We start from the raw sequence: 27,665 nt of genomic DNA on the forward strand, positions 1-27,665 counted from the left end.
TTAGCCAAAGCATATAATCTATATGTATATCTTTATAGTGAAGTCTTTAGAAGCCAGAGGTCCCAGAGAAGCTGATGAATCTTTTCTTAAGTTTATCCACCTTTCATCAAAATCCCCCCGCCCAAATAAATGAATTAACAGTCAAGAGGGGTGCCACCAACAGATGGCACATCATTTTATTGTCAGAGAATGGGTCCCGAGCCCGCTGATACCCTCGCCCATGTAGGCACAGCCATGTTTCGCAGGTAAGGCGCCGAGGGCCCGCCATCTGTGGGGCTTGTTGAGCTCTGACGTGTTGCGATACGTCCCGTGCTGGTCTGCCTTCCAAATCGTGCTGCATGGCAAGCATGGCAGACACTTCTTATATGAATGTGGGCTCAGGAACCCACACACTTTCACAGTTTGGGTTCTCCGTGAAAGCCTCTGAGCTAATTGACTCCTTTCTAATTCTGTGTTAATAGAAAAACATTTTGAAAGTATGAAATATGGTTTATAAATAAGTGATCACTCACTCTTTATTAGTTGTTAACAACAACAACACCCTTCTTGGCCCTTTCATGGCTGCAGCAATCGAGCGCTCCTTCCATTGCACATAATGGCTGGCACACACTGTGCTGAGGAATAGCAGCACCCAGTGACCTGTCCGTCTTTTTGTTTCGCAAAAATGGTCCTGGTGGGAAATTTGTCAGAATCCAGATGAGGCAAAAATTGGGAATCAAACACATATTTTCTAGCTAAAATCCACAAAGGAAAGAGGCGGGTTGAAGTTAAGACTGGAGTAAATCTCATGGAAGAATAATGATGGAATCTCTCAGGCCTTCACGTTGATGAATTTAATTTTAAAAACCTGATCATAGAGGCATGGTCTCATTTCCTTGCTCCACAGCCCAGATGATGTATCCTTGGAGGGTTACAGGCGTATTTTAAAGACCTCTCAGGCAACAAGGCTAAAGTGTTAAAGTACAATCTTGAGACAAAAGAATAAAATGGGAGTGCAGCGAGATTAAGGACTAATTGATCACAATATGAAAGGGTCAGTGCTTTATCCTTGCCACTCCCCCAATCACCAGGTCCTGGGTAACTCTTGGCTACATGCCAGTGGCAGGAAGGGAACCACCCTCCAAACCCCCCAAAACAAAACAAAACAAAACTTACTGCTAAGTCCATGACTAGTCTCCTGGTCACTTCTGACTCACGCCACAGAAAATCATTTGAGAAAACGCTGGGAAGACATCAGTTCAGAAAACCCACAACTCCAATTGAAATAGGAAATTTGACTACATTTTAGGCTCTGCCTAAATGTCCTACCTGAAGGAGCCTTAGTCTACCCTTGGCCTGAACAATTCCTCACTTCCTTCTCAAAGGTCAAAAGTGTTGCATTTATATATTCCTATCTGCCGTCGTTGAACATGGAAGGTGTGCTGTTTGGCCACCCTAGTCCTCAAATTAAATTAGCTACATTTTTTGTTGTTCAAAGCATTTGCGATTGTGTCCTAAAAGAACTAATAAAGATATAGCTGGGGTTAATACTCAGGAAAATCCACTTTTAAAAAACACCAGAACCCTGGGCATCTTTTGTAAAAGTTACTTCTTCCACTTCCTTCCTCACAGAATCCATGTGCCGTTCTTTGCTCAGGAGATGTGCCCGGTTTCTAAGAAAAAGCAGAGGAAGAAGGGTGATTGATCTCCTGTTTAAAGTCATACCACCTCTCCAGCTCCCCCAGCATGCTTAGGACAAACAGGTCTTCCCTTAGAAGTCCAGAACAAAGCCTGTGAGGATAGACGCAGGGAAATCTGGGTAGTGGACCAGAGAAAGTGACAATCCCAAGAAATGAAACATTGACACTGCCAAGTCCCAGGATGGAATATCATTTTCACAGGATGAACCCACCTGGTTCTTATTTCTGATCTTGTAAAAAATAAAAGCCCCAAATCTTTTCTCAGGGCAGAAAGCTACAGTTAAGGAGATAAGATGAGGAGAAACTTATCTGATCAATTTACTTTTGTCATACGGACGAGAAGCTTTGTATTATCAATCTGATTCACAATGGCCTCCTACACTATATTCTGATATGTGAAATTGAAAAAGGCTTCCCTGCATATTTGTTGACTCAGAAATCCTACCATCAGACCAAGAATGTGCTGTTAGACTTTGCCAGATGAATTCTAAAAGCACACAAATAATGTGCCCAGAAATACTGAATAGCTGGGATTTTTCCTCATTGAGAGTTAGGGTTTTGTCTTCATGACCATTTGCAGATCTAAAGCTGTGGGGTGACTATGGGAGACCATCTGCCTGTGTGTCTCTGCGTGGCTGTGTGTGACAGGAAGGCATGATCTGAAACTTCCTTTTCTACGAACTGAAGGAAACACAATCCAATGACTCTCTTAGTAGGGCAGTCTCCACTTGAAAAAGAGTTGAGTTACTGGATTAACCCCCGGACCGATGGCCCTTTTCAAGTTTATCGTGATGGCTCATGTGTTGTTTGGGGGTCTAGAAGGTCTAATCTTGTCCTTCAAAGTAGATCTATGCCTTCATTCCATTTGTAGGAAACACGGAAAAGTTGTGAATATTATGGAAGCATAGATCAAATCTGGATGGCGATCACTGCTACTTGTGGACGTCCCTGGGAAAACAGCATCACGGTGCCTTCACTTCCTCTTAGCCTGGCTATCTCTCCCAATCTATGCATTATGAGCACACAGCAAACGTTTCGTAAATAGAGATGAAAAACAATTAAGGTAGTCCACATCCACACACGGTCTTTCACACACTTTCCTGGATATGCATGCTTATAAATATATCTAGGAGAGGAACACAGGCCTAAAGCAATTACCTTTTCTATTTCCAGATGATGATGTGACCAGTTTTCTCATTGTTTCGTGTGTCACTGGCTTGTCTTACATGCCCTAGGCTTTCTCCCCTTCGTAGCTGACACCCATTAGCACTTGGCATTTGGCAGGGGTGCCCGGGTAGAGGAATGACACTGGCATATCCAGGGAATTCAGCTGGGGAGTGGGGACGGTCACATGCTTAGTTTCCACTTAGTACTGACGCTCTGGAAAGATTCAGCTGACAGCTGCAGTGTGGATTAGCCTTAAAGGTCAGGTAGGAAAGAGCCAGGGAGCTGTTTAGAGATGGGGAAGAGACTAGCTTTCCTAGATGCTAACCCCTCTTGCTGCCGTCTTTGGCAGTTTTTGAGATGGGTGTTTGGTGGATGCACCTTTGGCTTTCTTCCCTGAGACCTACTGGCTCTCGGAGCCTCAAGAACAAATGCTGCGGCCGCTGGAGACATTAGATGTTCTCATCCTAGGCTCTCCCTCGGCAGGGCCCCATGGCGACTACTACACTTGTGTCATGGCACGGAGGCGGTACAGAGTCAAAGAGAAATGAAGACCTAGTGGTAGTTCAAATAAGGAAATGTTCAAGGGGGGCTGGGATGGAAGTGAGTGGGTTGAGAGAAAGGCCCGGACACAAGAAATGCATAAGATGCCGGCAAAAAGGAAATGAAGCTTGGGACGAGGCCTGTGTGGAAAGACCCCGGGGAGGATGTGATCCCAAGGCATGGCGCAGGGCTGAGGTTGGATCCCCTCCGAGGGCTGACTCGCGGTGCCAGAGGGGTTGGCCCACAGTGCTTACCAGCCAGACTTCTTAGTCACAGACTTGTCATGGCACTTCACAAACACCACCGGTTCCTTTCCTTTCGTCAAATAAGACGCTTTGTTCCGGGAGCAGAAGAGCACCCTGTCAAAGGAAATGGATGTGAGCAGGCCTTCCACATGGAAGCACAGCAGTGGCTTCCTGACAAGAGGCTGCCTGCTCCCACACCGATTTGCAATCTGGGCAACTCTCTATCGGCTCACTAGGCATTGGAATTGACTCCGTGGCACTGGGGTGATGGAGGGTGGTCTGAAAGGGGATGCTATTTCTGCCTAGTCTTCTTGATACACTCCCACTTAGAACCTAGCCACTGTGCCATGAGGAATCCCAGGACACAAGAAGAAGCCACGTGTGAGTGACTCTGCCACAGTCACGGCCACAGCCACAGCCACAGCCACAGCGAGGGTTCCAGTGAACAATCAGGCCCAAACCAAGAGTCAGGTGAGCTAGCCACTAGGAAGTGGACCCACCAACCCCACGTTAGACCACTGGACTGAGGTGATGTGGACTGATAGACAGCATGTGCACTGAGTTTTGTCAAATAGTAGACACGCAAAAATAAATAAATGTGTGTGCTCATTTGTTCCACTAACAACAACAAAAAGACCCCAAAGCTGTGGTGGTTGGCTCAAGTGCGTTTAAATCCTGCATGATGGTGCTAGTTAGTTTTTGGTATTTCCAATAATTAATGGTTAGTTTTCAGGTTGTTTGGGGCAGTGACACTTCCGTAGGGCTATTAGAGAGTCTGGTCTGTTCCTTAGCAATTGGTTAACTCGCATCTCTTATCTTAAGATGCAGGGTCTTCACCAATCCTCACTGCCATTGAGCTGATGCTGCCTCATCATGACCCTCTCGGGCAGGGTAGAACTGCTCCTGTGGGTTCTGAGACTATCACTGTTTCGGGAATAGAGAGCCCAGCTTTCTCCCATGGAGCGCGCGGTGGGGGTTCAAATGGACACATAGTGACTATGCCATCAGGGCTCCCATGGTGTATGTTACCTCCAGAAGCAGAGTAACTACAGGGACAGTTGTGTCCTACTGTGTATCTTACAGCCGCCGCCGAGGATTAACCAATCTAAGCAGGAAGCTACAGACAGCTCGGAGCAGCCTGAACGTCATAAGTTGTGTTATGAAATCCCAGATGCTCGCTCTCAGCACCTGCATTAAGGAGTTAGTGCAGTTCTCAACCTGGGGGTCAGGACCCCTTTGGGGGTCGAACAACCCTTCCACAGGGGTTGCCCGATTCATAACAGTAGCAAAATGACAGTTATAAAGTAGCAACAAAAATGTTATGGTTGGGGGGGGTCACCACACATGGGGAAGTGTATGAAAGGGTTGCGGCATCAGGAAGGTTGAGAACCACTGAGTTAAGGGTTCAGTAACTGTTTGCATAGCCTTTATATCGGACAACATGTCTTTTGGGGGTTCTACAAGAAAGTGACTAAATAGGCATACTCTATCAGCACCCATTTAAAGAGTTGCTTTTTATGATCAATGAAACCAAGCTCCAGTTTATAAAACCCACCTCCACCTAGTAGGTTAAAATCCCACAAGGCTCTCGATGCCATTCATTTTCTAGGCAAGGGCAGTGAATTGCAAGGGCAGTGATTTGCAAGGGCAGCTCCAACCCCGGGTTGCTCTGAGGCAGATGGATGGAGCTGTCTGTGGTCCACAAAGACTCAAGCCCAGGACAGTTTGGCTGGGAGTCTGAATCAGCTGCAGGGCACTTCGCTTAGTCAGGTGAGGTGAGGAGAAACAGGAAGGGATTAGCTTGGCATTAGCTTGAAGAGGAAGGTTTGAATATTTGAATGTCCAAGTAACACCTCTGGGGTTTGCTTCTTAATGGTTTTGCGCTGAGTGAGTGCTGACTTTCATTACCCTGTTCTCCCTCTGACTGACGGTGGCCCGGGCCGAGCTTCGGCTGGCCTAACGTGATATGCAGAAATACCGCTCTTTCTCAGAATCAGAATAAAGGAATAGTCTTTAGAGAATCTGGGTGTAATTAATTATCCAGACCAGAGCGTGCTAAAGTTCCCAAGAATGCTAAAGGTTCCTGAGATGCTTTGAGTAATGACATGCGTGTGAGTGAATTTGAAGTGAATTAAGCAAAATATGAGTCTGATTACTTCTTTTGCGTCTCTCCTGCTTTGACTCGGATCTTCTGGATCACAAAGTCAGGGCTGCTCCACCATTCTGACCAGCTGAAGTAAGAATCGCTGTTCCATTTGAGCTTCAGCATGAGCAGTTCGCCAATATCCACTTCGGTATAAAGTAGGAAGGAGTATGTCTTGTTGGTGGAAACTTCAGGCCTGAAAATAACAGATAGCATGCTTGATTAGTTCTGAAAAAAAAATTTTTTTTCTCTCTCTCCCAAGCTGTATGAGTAAATGGCTTTATTGTTTGGAAGCTATTTAAAAAATGCAAACTATGTCCAACAAAAGATTCAAGATGGATGTCAGTGGCATTTAGGGTTTTTTAAAAGACATTCATATCCCATTAATTGATTCCAGCTTATCTTCTAACAATATGAACTATTAAGTACAATCTTAAAAAGCGGGGCATCTACAAGCCATTCAGAATGAATAACATTCAGAGTTTATTTTCATTTTCACAGATTCATTTTCTATCTCTAGCAATATGTGAACGCATGCTTACTTGACTTCATAGAATGCATTCACGTCTCTAGTCTTTCTTTACTCACTTGATAATAATTTATATTGCACATTTTTGCCATGTTTTTTTTAACCCCGGTTTCCATTTAATAAGGGTGCTAGTCAAAAGTGTGGCTTGGAAATCTCTAGCTGGCTGAGAGAAGCGAGAGGCTGGGGACCCTCGGCTGCATTGCTAAGATCCCACCACGGTCGGCCCGAGGACCCAGGGAGCCCCCGCCCACAGGAAGCCCGTCTCTAGAAATCACTAGACGGGCACATGTCAGCGGGTCGATTTCCTTATAGAATCAGGGTGATCATCAATGTTTAAAATGATCAAAAGTAAGGGTGCCACTTTACAGTCATTTTCTTGGGGTTGTTTGTAACTAATCTTCAGTGATTATAGTCTTTAAAGGCCCCACACTGAATTGTGTTGATTCAGTAAACTACAATTAACCCTTACCTTGATAGTGGACACTATGTTCCAAATGAGTGCCGTCATGTGTATTACTGAGAAGGAGTACGTGTTGGACTGCTAACCAACGGTTGTCTGTTCAAACCCACCAGCCGCTCCACGGGAGAATAATAATGAGGGTACCTGCTCCGATAAAGATCTACAGCCTCAGAATCTCTTAAGTGGGGCTGCGATGCGTTGGAATCAGCTTGGTGGTAGTTGGTTTGGGCTAATGCACAGTGCAAGGTGCCCTGTTGGCACAGTGATTACAAACTCGGCTGCTAATTGACAAGTTGGCCATTCAAACGCATCACCTGCTCCCCAGGCGAAAGATGCGCTGTCTGCGTTCATAAGCATGGCAGCCGAGAAACCTTCTGGGGCGGTTCTACTCTGTTCCGTGGGGCCGCCACGTCTCAGAATCGACTCAACGGCAACTGAGGTCAGGTCCACACATTGTGTTTATACTTATAAAGGGATTTCGTTTTTTAAAAAATAATTTTATCAGGGGGCTTTTACACTTCTTTTTCTTATTGTTGGTTGAATTTAAAATTCAGACTTTGGAGAGAATTCAATGTTTTTGCCGAAACACTATACAAAAGAAATAGGCAGGTTGAAAATAACAGGGAAAGACACGTGGATCTCAAATGAAGATAAACTAAAATTTTGAGTGTTTTTCCTTCATATGAAATAGGGCAAGGGGGTTCCCTTCCAATTTCTGGAGCCAGAGGCCTGTTTGCTAGGTGTCCCATTGCCCTGCTGTCCTCAGCCCAGTGACGGGCAGGGGGTGGGACCCCGGAGAGCACACCCACTGGAGGGGATGCTATGGACTCACAGGGTGAAAGCGATGTTCTCACTCTCCGCCACCGTGCCGTACAGCGAGATCTCGAATGCCTGGTTCTTATGCTCACTCATTTCAGTTCCAGAAAAATGTATCTTCACTTGGTAATGGAAGACTGGAGGGGAGAAATTGGAAGAACGGTGGATCAGGTTTTATGAGAACACCACAGACTATCCAATTGGATCATTCAGAGTGAAAGGAACAACCAAACATGACACACACACACACACACACACACACACACACACATGAGCCTAGTACTACTGTGCCTCTTCACTTCTGCACAGTGTCACTTTTAGGTAGTTTGACCTGGAATTCTACCTTTCAAAAAGGGTGGCTGTAGGGATGGAAAGAAAACAACACACACACAGGGGTGTGTGCGAATCGCCAGGGTGTCCTAGGGTGTCCTGGAAAGTAGCTATCCTTCTAGGGGTACAAGCAGAACAGATCAAGAAGCCCAAACACCCAGAATGCTTTCTTCATGAAATCCACCATTTCTTGACCATCTCGTCCCTTAGCATCTGAACCAAGCGTAGCGAACATTTGTTGCTGTGGGTTGTTGTATGCAAACACATTTCATGTTGCCTGACTATATCTGATCTCCCTACATGGCTTGTAACCTCCTTCAGTCCCAAGGCTAACACGTTCTCTCTTTCCCCCCGTCATCTACATAGAGACAGAGTTGGCAGCACGCAGTAAAACTTTGTTCAATTAATCACTGAGGAGACTGGGAGAAAACCTGTCTCAAAGTCTATGGTCTGAGGCGTGCGCTGGAAGCATTGTAGGTTTGGTGGTAGGCTGCCAACCCCAAAGGTCAGTGGTGCTAGCCCATTGACTGCTCCTCTAGAAAAAGATGAGGCTGGCTTCTCTCATGAAATTGACAGTCTCAGAGATGCTAAGGACCAGTTCTACCATGTGCTATATGAGTCGGCATCAACTGGATTGCAGTGGGCATACACTTGGAGTTTGGGAAGCAAGGATGTGAAATTCTACATCCCCTCTCTGCTCTTCCCCTCAGTTCCGCCAGAAACCCTGAGTAATGGGTGGTTGATGGTGAAGGGGACAGCACCCTGTTTAACTAAAGGACAACGGAAATGGGAGCTTGGGGTTAAATGGAGTCTTTGCAGGTATCATCACAAGTCAGCAGAAAGTCCAGAAGTTAGCTCAGTGTCCCCATGCCCCAGTGAACACCGACAGCACTGAGATAATGACTGAGATCCGTGCCGCCTTGGCACCCACGCTGCCTGTGCCTGAGAGCCAGGGATCGGAGGGCCCCTCATTGAACAAGGGTTCTTTGGGTTGCAGGGGACTCAAAAGCCCTCATGTCACCATAAGCACCCCTGCAGATGGACAAGCCACTTTCTAAAGGGGAGCCTAGGTCAGCTATATCCTCCCGGGGAAACTCCTCTTCAATGGTATCCCTTCTTTCAGGCTTCTTTCTACCTGCACGCCACACAAGCTGGCGTCTGTGAATTCCATCCCTCTCAGCAGATTCATTGGATTACCTCTGCTTGTCGTCGCTCCAATTGGTTAGGTCTTATTCTAAGCATGAGGCCAAGTTTGAAATAAAACTAAGAAACAAATGATGACAAAATGAAAATATCATCGATCTCTTTCCCTGGGATAGTTGCGTGTTTAAGTGCAGGTGATTCTTGCTCTCATCTAAAGCTTACTTTGTGATTGTTTTACTTGCTGTGGAGTCAATTTTCAGTCATGGTGGTTGGCAATTTTTTTTTAAGGGCTAGATATATTCGAGATTTTGTGGGCCGCAGAGTCTCTGTTGTAACGACTCAGTTCCGCCAAGCTGGTGGAAAACCAGCCAGACACAAAGGTTTGACTGTGTTCTCATAAAACATTAATTAAAAAAAACAACCAAAATAGGCCATGCACTGGATTTGGCCTGTGGGCTCTAGTTTGCTCATCTCTGACAGAGAGAATTTGCTCCCAATGAACTGACAGAGCAGTGAGATAATGGCTTAGCCTAGGCTGATGGTCACAAGTACAGAGGAGAGCGGCAAGCAGGAATGTAAACTACTGCCGCACAGCCTGGGTACCGTGGCGGTGGTGCTATGGTAAGAAGGAGCTAGGACAGCGAATAGACCTGTGGGGCTCCCCATCCCCAGAACCACGGGGTTAGTAACATCATTTCATTATCTCAGCTTCAAGGACAGACAGCATCCGCACATGTGACATGACGTACTTGATGAAAGGGTGACTACATCGGTTTTCCTTATTGGCAGGAACCTCTAACCTACCTTTGTAGGGCATCTGAGAGCGAGTCTTCAGGTACATTTTGCTGTTTCTCTTGGCCCGGACTTTATTGATCTCGTAGCCCATATTGTTACAGCGGTTCTTCCTGCAGCTCAGGCAGAGCCCCTTCTCAAAGGCTTCCTTTGAGTTGCAGCGGTAGGCCTTACTTGGGTTTTCTTCATTCAGCAGGGAGTCAATAAAGAGATGAATGGAACGTTCGTGGGAGCATTTCACTAGCTGGTCCACGTCTGGAGAAAAACAGACACAAGTAAGATCCTGCTCAGGTCCACAATGAGTGTCTGATTGCGCACGTCCAAAGAAATTTAGGTTTTGTTTCAGAATAAACTGACCTCGGGGTTACTGCTGGGAAGCCATGAATGCAGGCCCTATGTAAGCAGGTGACCGCTTGCTTAGTTACTTTCAAGAATGTCAAAACTACAAGCTCAGAGGAAACATCTGAGTTTTCTTGTACTTAGAAATATATTTGGTGTCTTTTATTTATGAATATGTTTATGATAGAGTAGCATAGAACGTCCAGGGTCGAAGATAAAGGTTTCTCCAAGTTTCTCTCATCCTTCTGTTGTAAAAGCACCCAAATGCTTCAGGAAATGCACTGGTAGAAACCACACCATAAAGGGTGTGTGCTTATTAAATGAATAATAGCGTGGTATTGTCCATACTATGTGTAATGGAGCAAGTTACTCTACTACATAAATCATAGAGGTAATCAACGGTGGCATAAGAATCGACCTATTATCATGAGATATTATAACAATTGAAAATAGTAACATTATCCTGTAAGATCTATGACACAAACATAGCACAAAAGTAGGTAGGTGCTACATACACAGTATGCAAAAAGCCCTTGAAATCAAAATGAATTAAACACAAGCTAACATGTTTGCTAAAATAAATATTAAGCTAATTTCTTTTTTAAATTTTGGGAAACTAATGGTTAGAAACGGGTTTTTTTTTCTTAATGGTTTGTTAGACTCTTAAGAAGAGTAACTAATAAAAAAATGACTAATTGATTGACATTACTTTACTCTCACTAAGGAGCTCTGGTAGTATATTGGTTACCAGTTAGGCTGCTAATTGCCAGGTCAGCAGTTTGAAACTACCAGTCCCCTCATAGGACAAATATGAGGCTTTCTGCTCCTGTAAAGGTTTATAATTTTGGAAACCCACAGGGGCATTTCTACTCTGGCCAATTGGGTCACCATGAATCTAGTTTGACTCAATGGCAATGAATTTGGTTTGGGGAGTTTGGGTTTTACTCAACAATGGAGCCCTTGTGACTCTGTGGGTGAAATATTGGTCAATTAACTGCAGGGTTGGTAGTTCAAGCACATGATTCGCTCCAAGGAGAAAGACGCGGCTGTCTGTTCCTGTCAAGATGCTACACTCTTGGTAATCCTATGGAGTTCTACACTGCCCCATGTGGTCAGAGGGAGTCAACAGCAGTGGGCCTGGTTTTTGGTTTCTCTCAATCACAATCACTCCACTGGCTTTGCAATGACATTAAAAAAACAAAACAAAACAAAAAAACACCCTGTGGGCAAGGTAAAAAATGTGACTGCTATTATTCCAGGCAGTGCCATTGTCCTGCCTTTACATTCATCTTGCTTTCACAAGAACAGTACTCAGTGTAATACACCGTTTACCAGCTGCTGAGTTGAATCCAGCTCAGGGTGACATACGTCATGTGTGCCAGAGTGGAACTGTGTTCCCTAGGTTTCGATGGTTGATTTTTCGCAAGTAGATGGCCAGGCCTCTCTTCCGGAGCACCTCTGGGTGACTTGAACCTGCAGCCTTTTGGTTAGTAACTGGGCATGTTCCCCATTTTCCCCACTTGTGGCAAGTTGCTGTCAGCTGCCCTTGAGTTGATTCCAACTTAGAGACCCTGTGTGCAGAGTAGAGCTGCTCTGATGGATTCAAACTGCCAACCTTTCAGCTAGGAATCGGCGAGCACTTAAAAAAAGATAAGGTGGTTGACTATCTGGACACAGAAAAGTATAAAGACTCGGCTCATACTGAATGGTGGACTCCTTCTGAAACAGATCTTGGTCAAATTGTATGTTAGCAGAACCTCCTCTGTAGGTGACCAATAGGGTAAGGAGGAGTGTCAATAAACGTCAAGAATAAAATTCACATTTAATTCCATTCAGGCCATATTTACCTCCAAGGCCTTTCTCTGCAATCACACGAATAGCTTCTCCAACATTACAGCCTGGCTGAAATGTGCCTCCATTCGGGTAAATGTCAACATGCCCCACTGGTTTCTGGATTCCAATACTTCGGCCAGGTGACCCTCGGGTGAATGTGTGTAACACGTCTACAAAATCCGCATCATCTGGAGAAAGGCGACTTGGAGCTTCAGCATACTCAAAGTTAGGTCCAGCTGGATCTAGGCCTTATGGAAAAAGACAGACAAACAAACAAGGCCACAAGTTTTAAACCTGTTGAGTTCCCCTTGTTATTTTTACTTTAGCACTCTATGGCTCTTCATGGGAATGAAACGGGCAGACACTTGGATGCTATTCATTCTACTCTGCACTAATTGGATCTTTTAATTACTAAGCCTATCACAAAAGGAGACTGGCATTCTTCTAAAAGGGATTTTTCCCTCATTAAACTAGCCATTGTATAACAATATTCACCTAGGATGGCTTGATTTCCCTTTGAAATGATTTCTGAATCTGGTGTGAAGATATTTAAACAGGAGTGGCTTCTTTGTCTCTCTCTACACATGCCAAAGTATCTGTCTACAGCAGTCGGCATAGATGTTGGTGCTGGGCTTGTTCACTGCGCCCAGGATCCAGGTGTAGAGCAATAGACAGGTGATACACTACCAAAGCACAGTGAAGGGGAAGGAGGAAACCAGGGTTCTTCTCAGAGAAATCAGTTTCCTTACTTCTAAGATATATTGAACCCAGAAGAGCAAGAGCCTGCATTTTAGCTTATTCCTGGAAAGCAGCCCTATCCTGAGAGAATCAAGAGATCAAACATATCACCGTATACACGCGAGCATTTAACAAACCTACTGCATCTCTCTGGGAAAGGCCGCCATCTGTACTGTTTGCTGAGAAAGTGAGGGGCAGTGTTTCTTACCAGTGATCCTGTTGACTTTGTTCTTGGTCAGACTTCCTGCAATACCAGCAGCATGGGCTCCAAGGCTATAGCCCAAGAGGTGAACATTGTCCACAGCATAGTTAAATTCCTCCTGTGGAACAGAGGGGCAAAATGATCCTAACAGTTCTATGCAAAATATCAAAGCTAAAGAAAATAGAATGATTACAAATATGGTTTTTAAAGTATAAAGAACACCCCAAATTAATGATGTGTATTTTCATGTTGTGCTACCCATAAGAGAGAAAATCATATGCTCTGGTGTTGAAAAGTTTTCCTTTTTTCACAATGGATTTAAATGAGAAGCGTATCTATATATCTGAAATTATATAATGTGCCTATAAAACTCATACCCAATGGTTAATAATCAGAAAATGTTAGAGTGAGAAGAGGCCCCACACCTATGGTCTGGTCAGCTCATTTTATGATTGTGCAAGGAGGTGATTTATTTGATTTATCTAAACACACTTGCCCGCTTACACAAAGATCCAGGAAAAGAACTGTTGTTTCCTGATGAGAAATCCCATCTGCCCAGGTTATCTTCTATCTCTATCTTGCTTATGCAATTTGCCCCCGTCAGAGTACATGCTTTCTTTCAACCCTATGTTTGTTTTCAGAGGCAATTTTCTCCAGGATGATCTCACAATGCCACATGGGAGCACCAGGTCCTCCATCCACTCCTCTCCTGTACACTGTCTCCTTTCTTCCTACCTATTTCCATCCACCTCCCAACCCTCAACAAGAAATCTGGATCCTTGAATTCAGATCCTCTGTCTCCTGCAGTTAGAGCTTGGTGATGGCTCTGCCTGATCCTGTTTGTGTGTCGCAAACCTGGCATTCTATATATGAGTGGCCAAGACCCCAAGTTCCTCTAATCTTGGGCTCAGTGGAGCCTGCTCCCCAGCCACTCCCTTTCTATCCCAAGCTGGGACAAGCGCCTTGGAGCAGACAGAAATCGGTGAACCAATTGCCCTCCTTTTCTGGTGGGTTTCTTTGGTTGGATTGCCCCCTACACGGTCCCCGGGAATCCAACACCCAGAAGAAGCCAGAGGCAATGCCGAGTCACCTGACAGGACATGGGTGCTCTCACCCTGTGAGCTGTCAGCGAGATGCCAGGTTTCTGCCAACACTGGAGTCATAAGACTTTGCATCCAAAGGCCTGGCACTTTCTTCTGGACACCTGGCTGCTTCCTTCCGTGTCATCTGCCTAAAGTTTTGTGAGTTTGAAGAGGGCTCAGGCTAGGATCTCGCTTATGGACTTAGTTAGTTTTAAAGGGTAGTTTTAAACAAGGGATGCTTTCTAATCTTAATGAAATTTTTAAAAATTACAGCTCTTTCATAGATAGATATGAATGTGGATCCTTAATCCACACTCAGGAGTAAATACTGTTAACTTCTTTGTCACAGGAGGCCTGAGGGTACCGATGGTTATGCACTTAGCCGATGACAAAAGGTCAGCAGGTCCAGCCTGCCAGCTGGACCACAAGAGAAAAGAGCCAAAGATTTTAGATCCTGTTCTAGTAAGGGTTTCCACCTAGTAAACTATCTCAGGGAGTTCTGCTCTGTCCTGGAGGGTCACCATGAGCTTAATGGGCACCATGGAATACAACAGCAATAGCAATGCTTATCATCAGAGAGCTCCGTATTCTAACAGGGGTTAAAGACTGGATGAAACTTCCATGCGGCAGACAAAGGGTAATGAAGGACTTGGCTGAACATGACATCTTCTTTCAGGCCTGAAGTGACAAGCTTTTGTCTGTTGTGCCCACTTGGTTGTTAGACTCAACAGATTTATTCACTATGGACAGATCACAGGACAGGCGGGGCAAGACTATGCCTTGGCATGACCATCACAATAACGCTCTTGGCCAAAAAATAACATCCATACTGACCTTCTGAAGATTTGACTTGGCATGGAAGATAGCTTTGGTTAAATGAAAAGGGGAAAAGACCAGCTGCCCATCTAGCTCTAGCCAAGAGATGTGTTTTGGACACTGCGGCAGTTGCATAATCTCCTGTCAACCTGTGAAGGGGTCGAGTCTAGCCTGTCCATCAGGCCATAGCCAAAGCCATCTCCTGAGGATTCTGGGAACTCCTCTTCTTCCCTGGAGGTGTCACACACAGAGACTTCCTCTGCTTTGCGTGCCTGATGACAAGCCACACGGAGACACGCTGATGGAGCCCGAGCCGTGGGGCTGGAGGAGCCACCTGGAGACCCATGCCAGCGCTGAGGTCCTTCCATCCCCACTGGATCCACAAAACTTTCCACCCACTGGCCTACGATCTTCCAGCATTCGGCATTATTGCACGGCTGTATGAGCCTAAAGATAAATTTATGAATTAATATTGGACATATGGGCTAATATTGGACTTATGGACTGGGCTGGGATGTTTCTTAATGTACAATTGCTCTTGGATAGAAAGCTTTTCTTATACACATAGGAGTATCTGTGAATTTATTTCTCTAGTCACCCTAGACTAGCACAGACATATCCATCCAGAATTACCTCCATCCAATTGATAAACCTGGCCACGTCATTTCCCACCAGCTTGGTGTAGCCTGCAGACACGGGATAATGCTGCTGCGCCCGCATCAGCCAGTCCACCACGATAACGTTGGAGTCCGGTTCTCTCTTGTACAGGGCCGCCACCAGCTTGGGCACCCAACTCTCATACATCCCTGTCACCTGAGGAAAGACCAAGCAAAATATGCCCTCTATAACTTGTTCAAGATACAATGGCCCCATACAAGGGTGCTCAGTGGGGAAAAGATTCACCAGGAAGCACAATGGCTTAGATGACAAAGGAAACCTGGGAGAATGTCCTGCAACTGGTCCTCGCCCTCTCGAGGCACATCGGAGACAACAGAGGGCTGTGAGGAGCTCAGGAATGGCAGATGGGGGTTAGCACACTGTCAGTTTCAGGAGGATGTTCGATAAATCCAGTAAAGTTTCGTTGATTTGTACTATTAGGAGGGAATTTCAGTCGTGATGTGTTAGACATTTGCAGCAGAATGAGAGCCTGTATTTTAAAAGAATTTCAGTTTAATTTCTTTCAGTGACGCTAATGGATGCTTCTCAAGAGAACTGTTTTGGGGTCTGTGGCTATTTTTTCCTTTCTTCCTCTTTTAATAGGGCCTTTTGCATGCAACACTTCATGTGCTCAGGCAAGAAAACTCGTTTTGAACATATTCATCAATCCTAGCAGAAAGTAAGTTTGCTTAGCAGTCGCTCTCTCAGCTGATAGGAAAGTGGTTAGTTAGCTTTAGCTCACACCTCATCATTCTTTGGCTAGATGGCGGGAGCAAGCCTGAGACCCAGAAGAGCTTCGTTCCGGTGCCAACTTTCCCACCACTTTTATCTATGAGCCGGCTTTCACCTTATCAGGCCACCTAAAGCACAGTGGCCAGATTCCAGTGGCAGCGCTGTTTCCATCTAGCTCGTAAATCTGCTGACGGTGACGCAATGCACCTCTGCAGCGATTCCGAACATACAGAGAAAACAAAGGGGAAGGGTACCAAGGTGACGTGAGCCCAATTAGGCGCTTATGTAAGTCTCCTTTGGGCCTACCTTAGCAGGCTGCTTCCTATCTGGGGGTAAAGGGTAATTTTTTCAGGTGGCAAGTCCGCCCTTGAGCAAAACCCAGGGGAATTGGCCCTGGCCCCTTCTCCACTCTTTGTGGTTGGTGTGCAGCCTACCCCTTGCGGTTGCCTTTCAGGACAGTGTGGTGCCGTTCCTCCAGAAGGCAGTTTCCTTTGCTCTGCCTCTCAGCCATGGGGAGGGCCTCCTACCAGGAGAAGCCTGCCCTCAAAGCGTGGGCTGTGACCCCCAAGCAGGAGGCACAGCTTCCACCAGCTGGGTCTCCACTGCTGGCTGGCCTCCGCCCATGCACCTTACGAGTGAAGCAAGGGACGCTCTCCTCATTCCCCCTAGCCTTTCCTCTTGGTTCAGAGGAATGGCGCACCTTGACGATGGCGGGGAGGCTTTCTTGCTCTGGGCCCCACTGATGAATTGCTTCTGTCTTATCAGTGTTTCCTAATTAGGCAATCTGTAAAAGGGCAAGTCACCGAATTTCCTTCTTGACTGATTGTTACTTCTGCCAGGTGCCTAACAGCAAGGTGAATCCTTTCTTTTATAACTCAGCACGGAGTACCAGTGTCCAGAACCCCAGAGAAAACCCTTCAAAGTTTTTGTTTCCTGAGGTTTTTTTCTTTCTTTTTCTGTGCTCCCCTCAAACAGAACCATTTTTAAATATCTTGAGATTGGCAAGCACACGGCTGAACTGACCCAACCCAGTTCATCCCACCCCATGTGCCCGTGATCCAGCTGATTCCGCCCCAGTGAAAAGGCGGAGATCTGCATGACTAGACGAACCAGCCTCGGACAATGAAAACTCAGTCCCCCAGCCAGTGACCTGGCCTCTGAGGTCAGGCTGCCAAAACCCCAGAGCAAGCAGTATAAAGGATCCAATTGGGTTGAGGAGGGTAGTGGGTCCAATGACTGAAAATGGCACGATCTACTCACATTGGATTCAGCATGAGAAGGAGACATCCATTTTTTTTTAACTTTCTAAATTGTATAATTCTCTCAGATAAGATTCTGATGCTGGAGTATTTAATTTATTATGATAAAAACGTGTTTAGTAAGCTCAGACCTTACAAAAAATGTTAAAAGCTAAGTTTTCTCCCTTTAAAGTTTCCAAAGATTTCTTTTTCATCCTGGTTAGCCCTATCAAAATGTACATTAAGAAATATGTTTAGGAATTTTGTATTTTAAGATGTGTCATTTACTGGAATGTTGCCAATTCTAGTAAACAGATGTATTTTATTAAAATAAACATCTGTGTATCAAGTGTTAGGAGTTGCTTAGCCACCACAAATAAACATAGTAATTGAGCTTCACTGTCAATAGCAAGGACACTTCAGAAATCAGGAGGAGATTGGTATTCTTCTGTAGCTACTTCATGGTATTCGACGTTAGGACCTATCATCAGATTCACATGCTTTGGAATACTATTCAATACATATTATTTATATATTGATAGATTGTATATAACTTTCCAGCCAGAGTGTGTGTGTGTGTGTGTGAAATTTCAAGTAGTTGAACTGCTGCTAAAAAAAACCCTCAATTAACCTAATCTTCTCTTAAGAGATAAATGTGATTTGTTTCAGATTATGTTGAATAAACAATAAAGCCTTCAGACTAGGGTTTAACAGTCTTAGAAATAAAGTAATGAAAACAAGAACTGCATTATGTAAAATAATCATATGGAATATTTAAAGGGAAGCCTTTTAAAAAAATTTTTTAAAGTGACTTTTGGCCCAATTTTTACCTTTTCTAATCATCTTGCATGACAAGAAAACCTTCATCTCTAATGTAGCTCCTGATGCTTACAATCTGAAAACACGGGAAGTAAGTGCAGGAATTATAGGGGTGTCTAGTTAAAGCTCTCTATTTTGCAGGCACATGAACTGAGGCCCAGAGGCGGGAAGTCACTTGACCCACAGCACAGAGCTGCTACGTGGCAAAGCTGGGATCCGCCTCCTCGCCCTTTCCTTCAACTCCAGTCCTCTCCTCAGATTCAAGACTGTCTTCCTTAGACACGGACAAAGGGCTGGATGGATCTGGACCATTCCAGGTTCCTGTCAGTGCCCACAGCGACAACCCAAGCTCTGTTCTGTAGTTGATCACAGCCCCTCTTCAAAGGAATGCCACCAGCCAGGTACCATGTTATCATGTAGGTGGGTGTCCAGGGGAAGTACTCAGGAAGCTGTGATTTAGATTCCTCCATTCCAAGCTAGACCTGCCTTTATGTAAGTTCAAAGAGTAAGCCAGAGAGACAAAAAGATAGGAACCCATCAACACACTCCTTATATCCAGGACCACATCTCTTGGGATGGCTGGTCTACCCCAACCATCTCCTTCTGAAAATGCCTCTTACCGTCCAGCCATGGATCACCACGAAGGTTTTGCTGCTGTGGTTGAAGTGGCAGTTAGCCACAGACTCGGTCACGCCTGGGATGAGGTGACAAGTGTCATCCACTGTGTTCTCAGGGGTCCTTAGGGCAAATTTACTTTCGATGTCTCCAAAATCTCTCTGTCCTGGAATTTCTGAAAAGGGAAAATCGGATAGGAGGTTAACTAGAGAACTGCTTTCTTACAGTTTTTGGAAGAGTATGTTTTAGATTCACAACCAATCCCCACCAGTGGTTTGTATTTTTAACTTGTTGTTGTTGATAATATACACAATAATACAGCGATTCGGCTGATTACATACTTCCAGTTGTGAGACCACTCTCATGCTCCTTTGCTGATATTTTCGTGAGCCACTAACATAATCTCCCCATTCCCTAAGGTCCCCCGCTAATTGTTCAAGGTGTTGTCGTCAGTAGATCTTAAGAGAATACAGTGCTCAAGGCAGGTATGCTAGAAAGTTCAGTTAAACCATTGTTTGGTTTAAAGGAGCCAGGGGAGATTACCAATGCTCTTTTTGTTCCTGAAGAGCTTAAGAAAATATGAATGCGGATGGACAAAGAAGAGCTGATCCTCCAGTGGTGACCAGAGTCGGCAGAGATGATCTGAAAGACAACGGCGTGAAGCAACAGCAGGGTCCCCTCAGCCTCTTCTGCTTTGCTCAGGAGGCATGCTTGACTAAGCACATACACACACACAGCTTCAATATGCAAATTGCTAAGCGAAGAGTCGTGACTCAACTTTTTTTTTCAACTTAACTTTAGCTGAAGGCATGTAAACACATGCCTTGGGCCCAGGTTCTGTTGCTAATAGTGGGAAAGAATGTGAGGAACAAAAACCAAATTTCAGTCCAAAGTTCTTTCTCTTGGAGCACATTGGCTCGCATCTCTTGTGCACATCTCTAGATGCATTTATTTTATTTATCATTTTGCATTTCTTAGCTTTCTAACTATATCAGAAGAATGTGTTCTCACAATACTAATATTATCCAATTAGACTTGTTTAGGGGAAAGCGCTTTGCTTTTCATGTTTGTAATGAAAAACATACACATAGAGAAAAGTTAGACGTATGAGATTATTGTATGGAATTCTCACTCCATGACAAGATGTATGAGATTTAAATGATATTTCAAAAAATGATTTAGAAATACCAGCCCTGATAGTGAAGAAGCCCTGGTAGAATAGTGGGCTACAAATTGAGCTACTAACAACAAGGTCAGTGGTTCAAACCCCCAGTGTGGCTCTGAGGGAAGAAACTTGAGACTGTCTACTCCAGCAAAGACTTGAAGTCTGAGAAATCCCGGCGGGCAGGGCTACTCTGACCTCTGGAATTGGTAGGAGTCAGATCGAGTCGATGGCAATGAACATGTTTTCTTTCTTTCTTTCATTCGTTCTTTCTTTTTCGGGTCCTGGTGGCACTGTGAGGTGAACATCCGCATGCTACCTACAAGGTCAGTGGTTTGAACCCACCAGCCACTCCAGGGGAGAAAGGGGAGGCTACGTGCTCTGGTAAAGATCAACCAGCCTCAGAAACCTTATACGGGGTCACTGGGAGTCATACCTGACTTGCCTACAGTGGATTTGGGGGCTGTGTACAAGTTACGGTGAATTCTCCCTCTCCAAACCTTTCTTTTCTCTTTTATGTCATTACAATCTTTCACATAAAAGCAAATAACAACAACAACGACAAACTCCAGGACCTAAAATGTAGGATGCAATTGGTTAGTGACAGGGTCTGGTATGATATAGATTTTGTTACAATAACTCAAGTCTAAGATCATTGATTCACGTGAGGGTCTGTGCAAAACTACTGAGCACAAAAGCCCCCTTCCTTTCTGCAGGGCCACACGGCACAGAACCAAACAAACCCCGCCAAACTCCAAGCTCATGACCACTGAGTCAAGTGTTCCTCCTAGCAATGCTGCTAGGATGGGGGAGATCTTCCCAGTGGGCTTGTTTCTGAGACGAACTTTTCACAGGGGGAACAGGAAGCCTCCTCTCAGGGAGTGGTCAGTAATTTCAAAAGGCTGCCCTTGTGGTGAGCAGCCAAACGCATGCCCCACTCCGACACCAGGGATCCTTAAGAAAGTGGTATAGAAAGGTTAAAACTAAATTAGTTTCACCCTCTCCCACATCTCCCAACCTCACATAACTCACATCTCATCTCCTCCCTCACAACCTTTTTTTTTTTTAATATATTCGATTGCCAGCCTGTTTAAAACAGAAATAATCTGAAAAGCCAGCAAATAGATTTCGCCCACAACCTATCTGCTCAACTAATGTTTAGGACAATTATGCTGCAGATCTGCAAATGGTCCCCATTCATGTTTCCTCTAGAATTATGCAATGTGTAGCATGAGTATTACAGGTGGTTTTGAAATTACTTTGAAATTAATTTCAAAGAATATTCTTTGAAATTACTAAGGCTTGTTTTATAGTTCCATGGGGGAAAAAATTCTATTTAACTCATAGACCCCACATCAAATTATATGTATGGTTCACTGAGAACTCTAGTTTCCCTCAGCCAATATTTTATGCTGGGTCCATCTCTTGTAAAGAAAACAAAAACCACAGGATATTTGTATGTGGAGTTTTGTTTTGAAAATTTGACTTCTAAAGGAAATTGTGTTCTCCTTTTAAGCTATGGGGAGTGTCATGAAGCCCTTTGACAGAGAAGTGGGGTCACTCTCTGAGCTGCCAGCACAATGACTTGACTGCTAAACAAAAGGGTGATTGTTCAAACCCACCAAGCAGCTCTGCAGTAGAAAGACCTGGAGATCTGGTTCTGTTACGATAACAGCCAAGAAAACCCTCTAGGCAGTTCTTTTGTCATACAGGGTGGCTGTGAGTTGGAACTCGCTTTATGGGCACCCAACCACAACCTGTGCTAGGTAATGCTAGGTGGAAGTTTTCATTCCAGGCCAGTTTTAGTTAGGATATCATAAATTGTGTTTGTGTTTAGTCAATCTTGCTTTCCCTTTGGGGTTCTGATAGGACATTTAACACTGGCCATATTGCAGCACCCCAAGGATGCTTCCGTGTCCTCAAGATGAAGTTCTTCTAACGAAGGCTCTGTTTAGTCAGTTTGCTTACTTATCTTCATACACCAAAATATCGCTCCAAGGTGAGTTTCCCTTGGTAACAGATGAACTCATTTGAACGATTTGTTACTAAAGACAAAATGAATTTATAAAGGGGACATCCTTTCTGCTAGAAAAGAAGGTGCACCGAGCATCACAGGAAATGTAAAGGCGATATTCTAAAGAGAGTTTGGAGTTATGAAATGGACAATATAATTATGGATCATATGAACCATATCCTGGGGTCCTGGTGGTGCTGTGGGTTAGGGGTGGGCCTGCTCACTGCAAAATCACCAGTTTCTCCCAGGGAGAAAAGGGAGGCGGTCTGCTCCAGGAAAGGTCTGTGGTCCCAGAAACCCTGAGGTCAGTTCTTGTTCCTAAAGGGGACCAACTCATAGTTGGAATCGACAATGAGTTATGGATAGGAGGCATACATTAAAAAAAAAACACATACAAAATCACTGCCCTTGAGTGGATCCAGACTCATAATGACCCTACAGTGCAGGGTAAAACTGCGCCTGTGGGTTTCTGAGACTCTATTTCTTTCCGGAGTGGAGAGCCTCACCTCTCTCCTAAAGAGTGGCTGGTAATCACAGATTGCTGACCGTGTGGTTTGTAGCCCTCTGCCTAACCACCAGGTCATTGCATAACTTCATTATATAACTGACAAACTACTGAGAATCATGACCCCGCCAATTCGACCCAAGACCGTAACCATCAGAGCCAGCACCTCAGTGTTCATTACCACTGGAGAGATGTCATGAGTGTACATCATCGTCAGGTAGAAGATTTTTTTATTTGTGCTGTCACTGTGAAATGTTGGATAATGAAATTGACCATAAGTGAGGAATAGGTTATCTGACTGAAATGACTGGTCTATTCAGACATGCCAGTGCAGTCAAGGGGCTAGTACTCTCTAAGTACTTAAACAAATTTAACTTTTTTTGTTGTTTTCGTCTTAAGAAAAAAAATTGTCTGATTAATTGAATATAAAAACAATCGCTGTACTTATCACTCAAATTAACTTTATGCTTAATGCTGTCTAATAGTAAGGCTGGCTTTCTACCCTCCTGAAAAGAAGGGTTAAAGATTGGGCGATGTCTGTTAAAAGTGCCCAGTTGAATTAGATCAAGGCTCAAGCGGATCCCATGATAGTCAACGCTCGTCTTGTTGACAAGGGTTTTATTTGTGGGAAGGATGGATAAACATGAGGATTCTGTTTGGGCTGTGACTTTAAGTGTTCTGCAAAAATATCTCATTTTTTAACACAACGGAATGCAACTTTTGTGATAAGAATAAGAATTCTGACTCATGGTGTTGCGTTGAGTCAGACTTGAGTCAGTGACAAGGAGTTTGGTTTTAAGTTAAAATGGTGCTCTCCTGCTGTTTTTCACCCTAGTAACTCTGAATACCACTTTTCCCTCAAAAGTACAAAACTTATTTCAAGATTGTATGCATACATATGTGTGTGCATAGATATTTATGTCCACACACACAACTCACTGTTGTCAAGTCAATTCACACTCCTCGTGATCCTAAAGGACAGAGCAGAACTGCCCCTGTGACTCTCTGAGATTGTAAATTTTCCTGGAGCAAAATGCCTGACAGATAACCCACTGTAGAACCAGGACTAAGCTATAGCTGCCTTCGAGTGCATCCATTTCTCCTTTCCCAGCAGGTATTTATTTCCCTCCCTAGTAGCAGCTAACACTTGTTGGGTGGCCAGATGATGTGGTTGCACTCAAACATTCTTAAGATGGCCCGAAAAAACAACCAACCCGGATGTTCCACTCTAGAGTCAGGGAACAATATTTGGAATGATCTCCATCTCTGCCTCTGAGTAAGGTGGACCCCCCAACCACACTGTATCTTTAGAAATGACCAGTCTTCGACTTTTTAAAGAGGAAATGTGATTACCGACTTGTGACACAGATTCTTTCCTAGGTTCACATGTCTCTGATGAAGAAAAAGGGACATAATTCATACAAGTTGTTGTTAGGTGTTGTTAAGTGGATTCTGACTTATAGTGACCCTATTGGACAGAGTGGGAAAGTCCTTTGTGATCTTGCTGAGAGCAAGACCCACTGAGTAACTAAGGGAGTATAAACCACCAGCCTCTGGGCTAGCAGCATTTAAATGCAGTGATTCCAGGATTCATGGTTCCTCCAGTTAAACCCACAATTAGTGAAGACAACTATCAAGAAAGTCTCACTAACAAATTTTCCAAAAGGTTTATGCGGGGATTATTGGCTGCCTTAAAAACAAAACAAAACCACAGCCACCTTTCTGTTTACCGGTTTCCCATGAGCATAAGTCAGTGTTCTGGAATTCTCATTTTTCAAGATGCTATCTATAGTTTGTTATTACCTAAATAGTTCAACGTTTTTACATAGTCAGTAAAACACAAGTAAACATTTTTTCTGCAAAATAAAAGTTGAAAAGACATTACTATAAAGTGAATCCTGGTATTTCTCTGTAGATCTGAAACATGATACTTCTGTCCTGAGTACATTTTGTACGCTCTGTGGTCCAGTCATCATCCACCATATCCTGACGGCAAGAACACATTCATTTTTACTGCAATGCAATGCGGCTTTTGCAACAAGAATGTGGGAGCAGGTGGTAGAGAGGGAACGGACAGGCAAGAGATGTGTGTGTCAAGGCCTTCTCAAGTGAGTCAATTGAATAACCCTATTTCTCCTCAGGAACAAAGTCAAAAAGAGAGCTAAAAATATAGTTTGAGAGAAAGTGAACATTTTCCATGGCGACTCTTCCCCCGTACCTGACACCTACCTCTCCATACAGCTATTAATCCATCACTCCCTTCGTGAGCTCTGTTAGAAAGTGACATCTGCTATTTTGCTCTCGTCACCCACCATTCTTCCCTGTGATGTTACCCTGCAAATTGACTGCGCCCTCTCCCAGAGAACTGCTGCCACCGCGCACTGACCCTTCTGCTCCAGGCCCCGCTCTTGCCACTTCCTCACTGGAGCCCTGCCCAGAGAGTTCGGTGGCTCTTGAGCAAAGAGCCCGGGGGCAGGGTCCCATATCCTCATATTTTTCTTGGAAAGAAAATAGAAAATGAATACATAAAGTAGGAGCCCCGAGGAAATGATGTCTATTTTTGACCCACGCATATGCCCTTCTCACTGAAATTCTTGAACTCATTTAGAGGAGCAAAGGGGAAGGGAGCCACTGTGATGGGAGAGGCAGCTAGAAAGGGGAGAGGGAAGTGAGAGAGAAGGGATGCCTCCCTAGTACATGTTCAGCCAGGGAACGCGCCTGCTAGCTAAGATGCCATTTGATTAATTAATTAATTAAATTTTGCGCCAAAGATGAAACATTAGAGGGGCCTCAGGGACCTTCCAATCCAGTTCATGCACCTGATCGGACAGGAGAGGAGAAAAAATATGGCAGGCAACAATATAGGATCATGAACCCATAACACACTTAAACCAAACTCAGGGGCTCTGAGTCGATTCTGAGCCCTGGTGGCTCAGTGGGCTATGAATGAAACTGCTAACTGCAGAATCAGCTGTTCTAAGCCCACCTGTGGCTCAGAAGGAGAAAGCTGAGGCTGTCTACTCCTGTAAAGACTTAAAGTCTTAGAAACCTAGAGGGGCAGTACTATTCTGTCCCGCGTGGTCTCACTGAGTGGGAACCCTAACCTCTAACGCAGGATGGTAAAGCAAAATGTAGATGATGCATTATTTGCATGGGTTTTACACTGTGGTAAAACAGACAAAGAAATACTTGTACCATTGAATGAATACTGACTCCTAGTGATTCCTGCCCCCCACCCCTCTGCCTGCCCTGGGTTCTCAAGGAACCTGAAGGGAGTAGAAAGTTCACTCTTTCTCCTGAGTTGCTGATGCTTTTGAACTACCGACCATGCAGATCGCAGCCCAATGCATGTCCACTAAGCCACTGGCATTCCTTTTACACTGCAGGATACGTTTTGAAAGGAGAATTTAGGGCGAATTCCTTCCACCACCACACACAGACGTTTAGGACTTTCTCACTGAATGCCCCTAGTTCTCAATATGATCTGCCAGAAAGAAATTGTAAGTCTTTCCGCCAAAGTTTAGCTTTCATGAAAACTTCTTGAAAGACAAACCTAACAATTGTACTTCCCATCTCAGGGCCCAAAGAAAACCCCCTGCAGTGGTGGGTAAACTTGAGTTTTATGTGAATATGCCCTCTGAATACCCCTCCAGGGGACACCATGGAAATTGAAATTCCACCAAGGTTAAAAAAGGGAAATGTTGCCTCTTTAATGACTTGTTTAGGTTGTGGCTATATTCCAGATGAACCAGGGTTCAAGTTACCCACTCCGCCTGTCTCTGCTGTAGGCTAGGCTCTCAGGCCGGACACTGCCTTACATTGAAGAAATTCACATCTCTCTGAAAGTGCCTTAACTTTTGAGAGGCTGCAGTGGGGTAAGGAGCTTTGGTGAGGGAAGCCCGAGCCTGCCAGCCTTGGCCTGAAAACCCAGGAGTTCGCAGCTACCTCGCCACATTGGGCGCCTGGAATTGAATTCCGCTTGGACAGGAAGAGACCCCAGTGCAGACGCGCGCACGAGGGTCGGCGCTGCTCAAGCCTTTGCTCAGCGCTATTATCAAGCGTGGGTGCAAGGAAGCTGGAGAGCTTCCCGGGCGCCAGAACCAGAACGTTTGCAAGACTCAATGTCCCCGGGACACCGGGACACGTGTTCTCTCGCCTCTCACGCACCCTGGAGCTCATGGGCGTCTTGGGCCCTTTAGACACTGACAAAGCGTTCCTCCTTGCCCACCCAGATCGACTTGGCCCAAAGAAGGGACCACTTGCTGCTCCCCTGCTTCCATGGCCCCGCTGAGCAGCCCCCGTTCCTTTCATTCCAAAGGCCCCAGAGCGAGGAAGTAATTGCGGGTCACCCCATCAGGGCCTCCCCTTCCCTGGTCCCGCCTCTCAGATTCGCCGGGGGTCTGCGCGCGCGCGCGCGCGCGCGCGCTCCTGGGAACGCGGTGGCTCCTGTCGCCTGAGTGGCAGGGACAGCGCGGGAACACAGGGCAGAGGGAAAGCGGGAACTGAGAGCGCCGGCGAAATGCCCCCTCCGCCCCGCCGGGCCCCTCCCAGTACCCCCCGACCCCGCCAGGCACCTCGGGGGCCAGGACTGGGGGGTGAGGGAGAATGTGGGGGAACTCTGCGTTCAGCCGCTGCCCCTTCCAACTTCCGCGCGCCGGGCTCCGAGCGTGTGCAGTGGCCGCGGCAGGGGCTGCAGGTGGAGCGGAGCCGCGCGCGAACTTACCCGCGGTGGCGGCCACCCCTCCGCGGGAGGCGGTCAGACTCTGGAGCCACACTCCCAGGGCCACCAGGAGCAGCGCTTGGCTCTTCATCTCCGGGAGCGTCCCTCTGTAGCGGCTGCACTGTGCCCGCGAGCGCGCGGACCACGGACTGGGCGAATGGGAGGCAGGAGAGGGCCTGGAGTCTCGGGCTGGCGCCGGGCAAGCTTCCCTTTCAACGGAGGGGCTCCGCAGATGAATGGAAGGGGCAGATCTCCTCTGCGCAGTAGGAGGAGGAATTGAGTCTGACACTGTCTTCACGCCGGGGCCTCTTAAGTGACTGGAAATATGCAAATAAACCTCATCACCTAT

The 27,665-nt window shown here is 45.5% G+C and overlaps 1 protein-coding gene across 1 annotated transcript; it reads right to left on the reverse strand.

Moving 5' to 3' along the window:
- Positions 1-143: 143 nt before the first annotated feature.
- LPL (lipoprotein lipase) lies at positions 144-27,613 on the reverse strand. Its single transcript, XM_075556561.1, has 10 exons — positions 27,320-27,613; positions 18,921-19,090; positions 15,488-15,667; positions 12,963-13,074; positions 12,031-12,264; positions 9,857-10,099; positions 7,596-7,716; positions 5,788-5,970; positions 3,641-3,745; positions 144-1,652 (listed from the first exon to the last, which is right to left on the reverse strand). Coding segments are annotated over exons 1-10 (1,437 nt in total). The 5' UTR covers positions 27,408-27,613; the 3' UTR covers positions 144-1,651.
- Between the last annotated feature and the right edge of the window lie 52 nt (positions 27,614-27,665).

This window comes from Tenrec ecaudatus, chromosome 8 (assembly GCF_050624435.1).
Source record: "Tenrec ecaudatus isolate mTenEca1 chromosome 8, mTenEca1.hap1, whole genome shotgun sequence".
NCBI lineage: Eukaryota > Metazoa > Chordata > Mammalia > Afrosoricida > Tenrecidae > Tenrec > Tenrec ecaudatus.

Bases quoted from the DNA above. Each gene is read 5' to 3' on its own strand.
- LPL (XM_075556561.1), bottom strand. From the start codon at position 27,407: ATGAAGAGCCAAGCGCTGCTCCTGGTGGCCCTGGGAGTGTGGCTCCAG. The intron at 12,265-12,962 runs GTAAGAAACACT...TTTTTCCATAAG, and splicing joins CAAAGTCAACAGGATCACTG to GCCTAGATCCAGCTGGACCT. The intron at 3,746-5,787 runs GTAATCAGACTC...TTCCTTTGACAG, and splicing joins GCAGGAGAGACGCAAAAGAA to GGTGCTCTTCTGCTCCCGGA.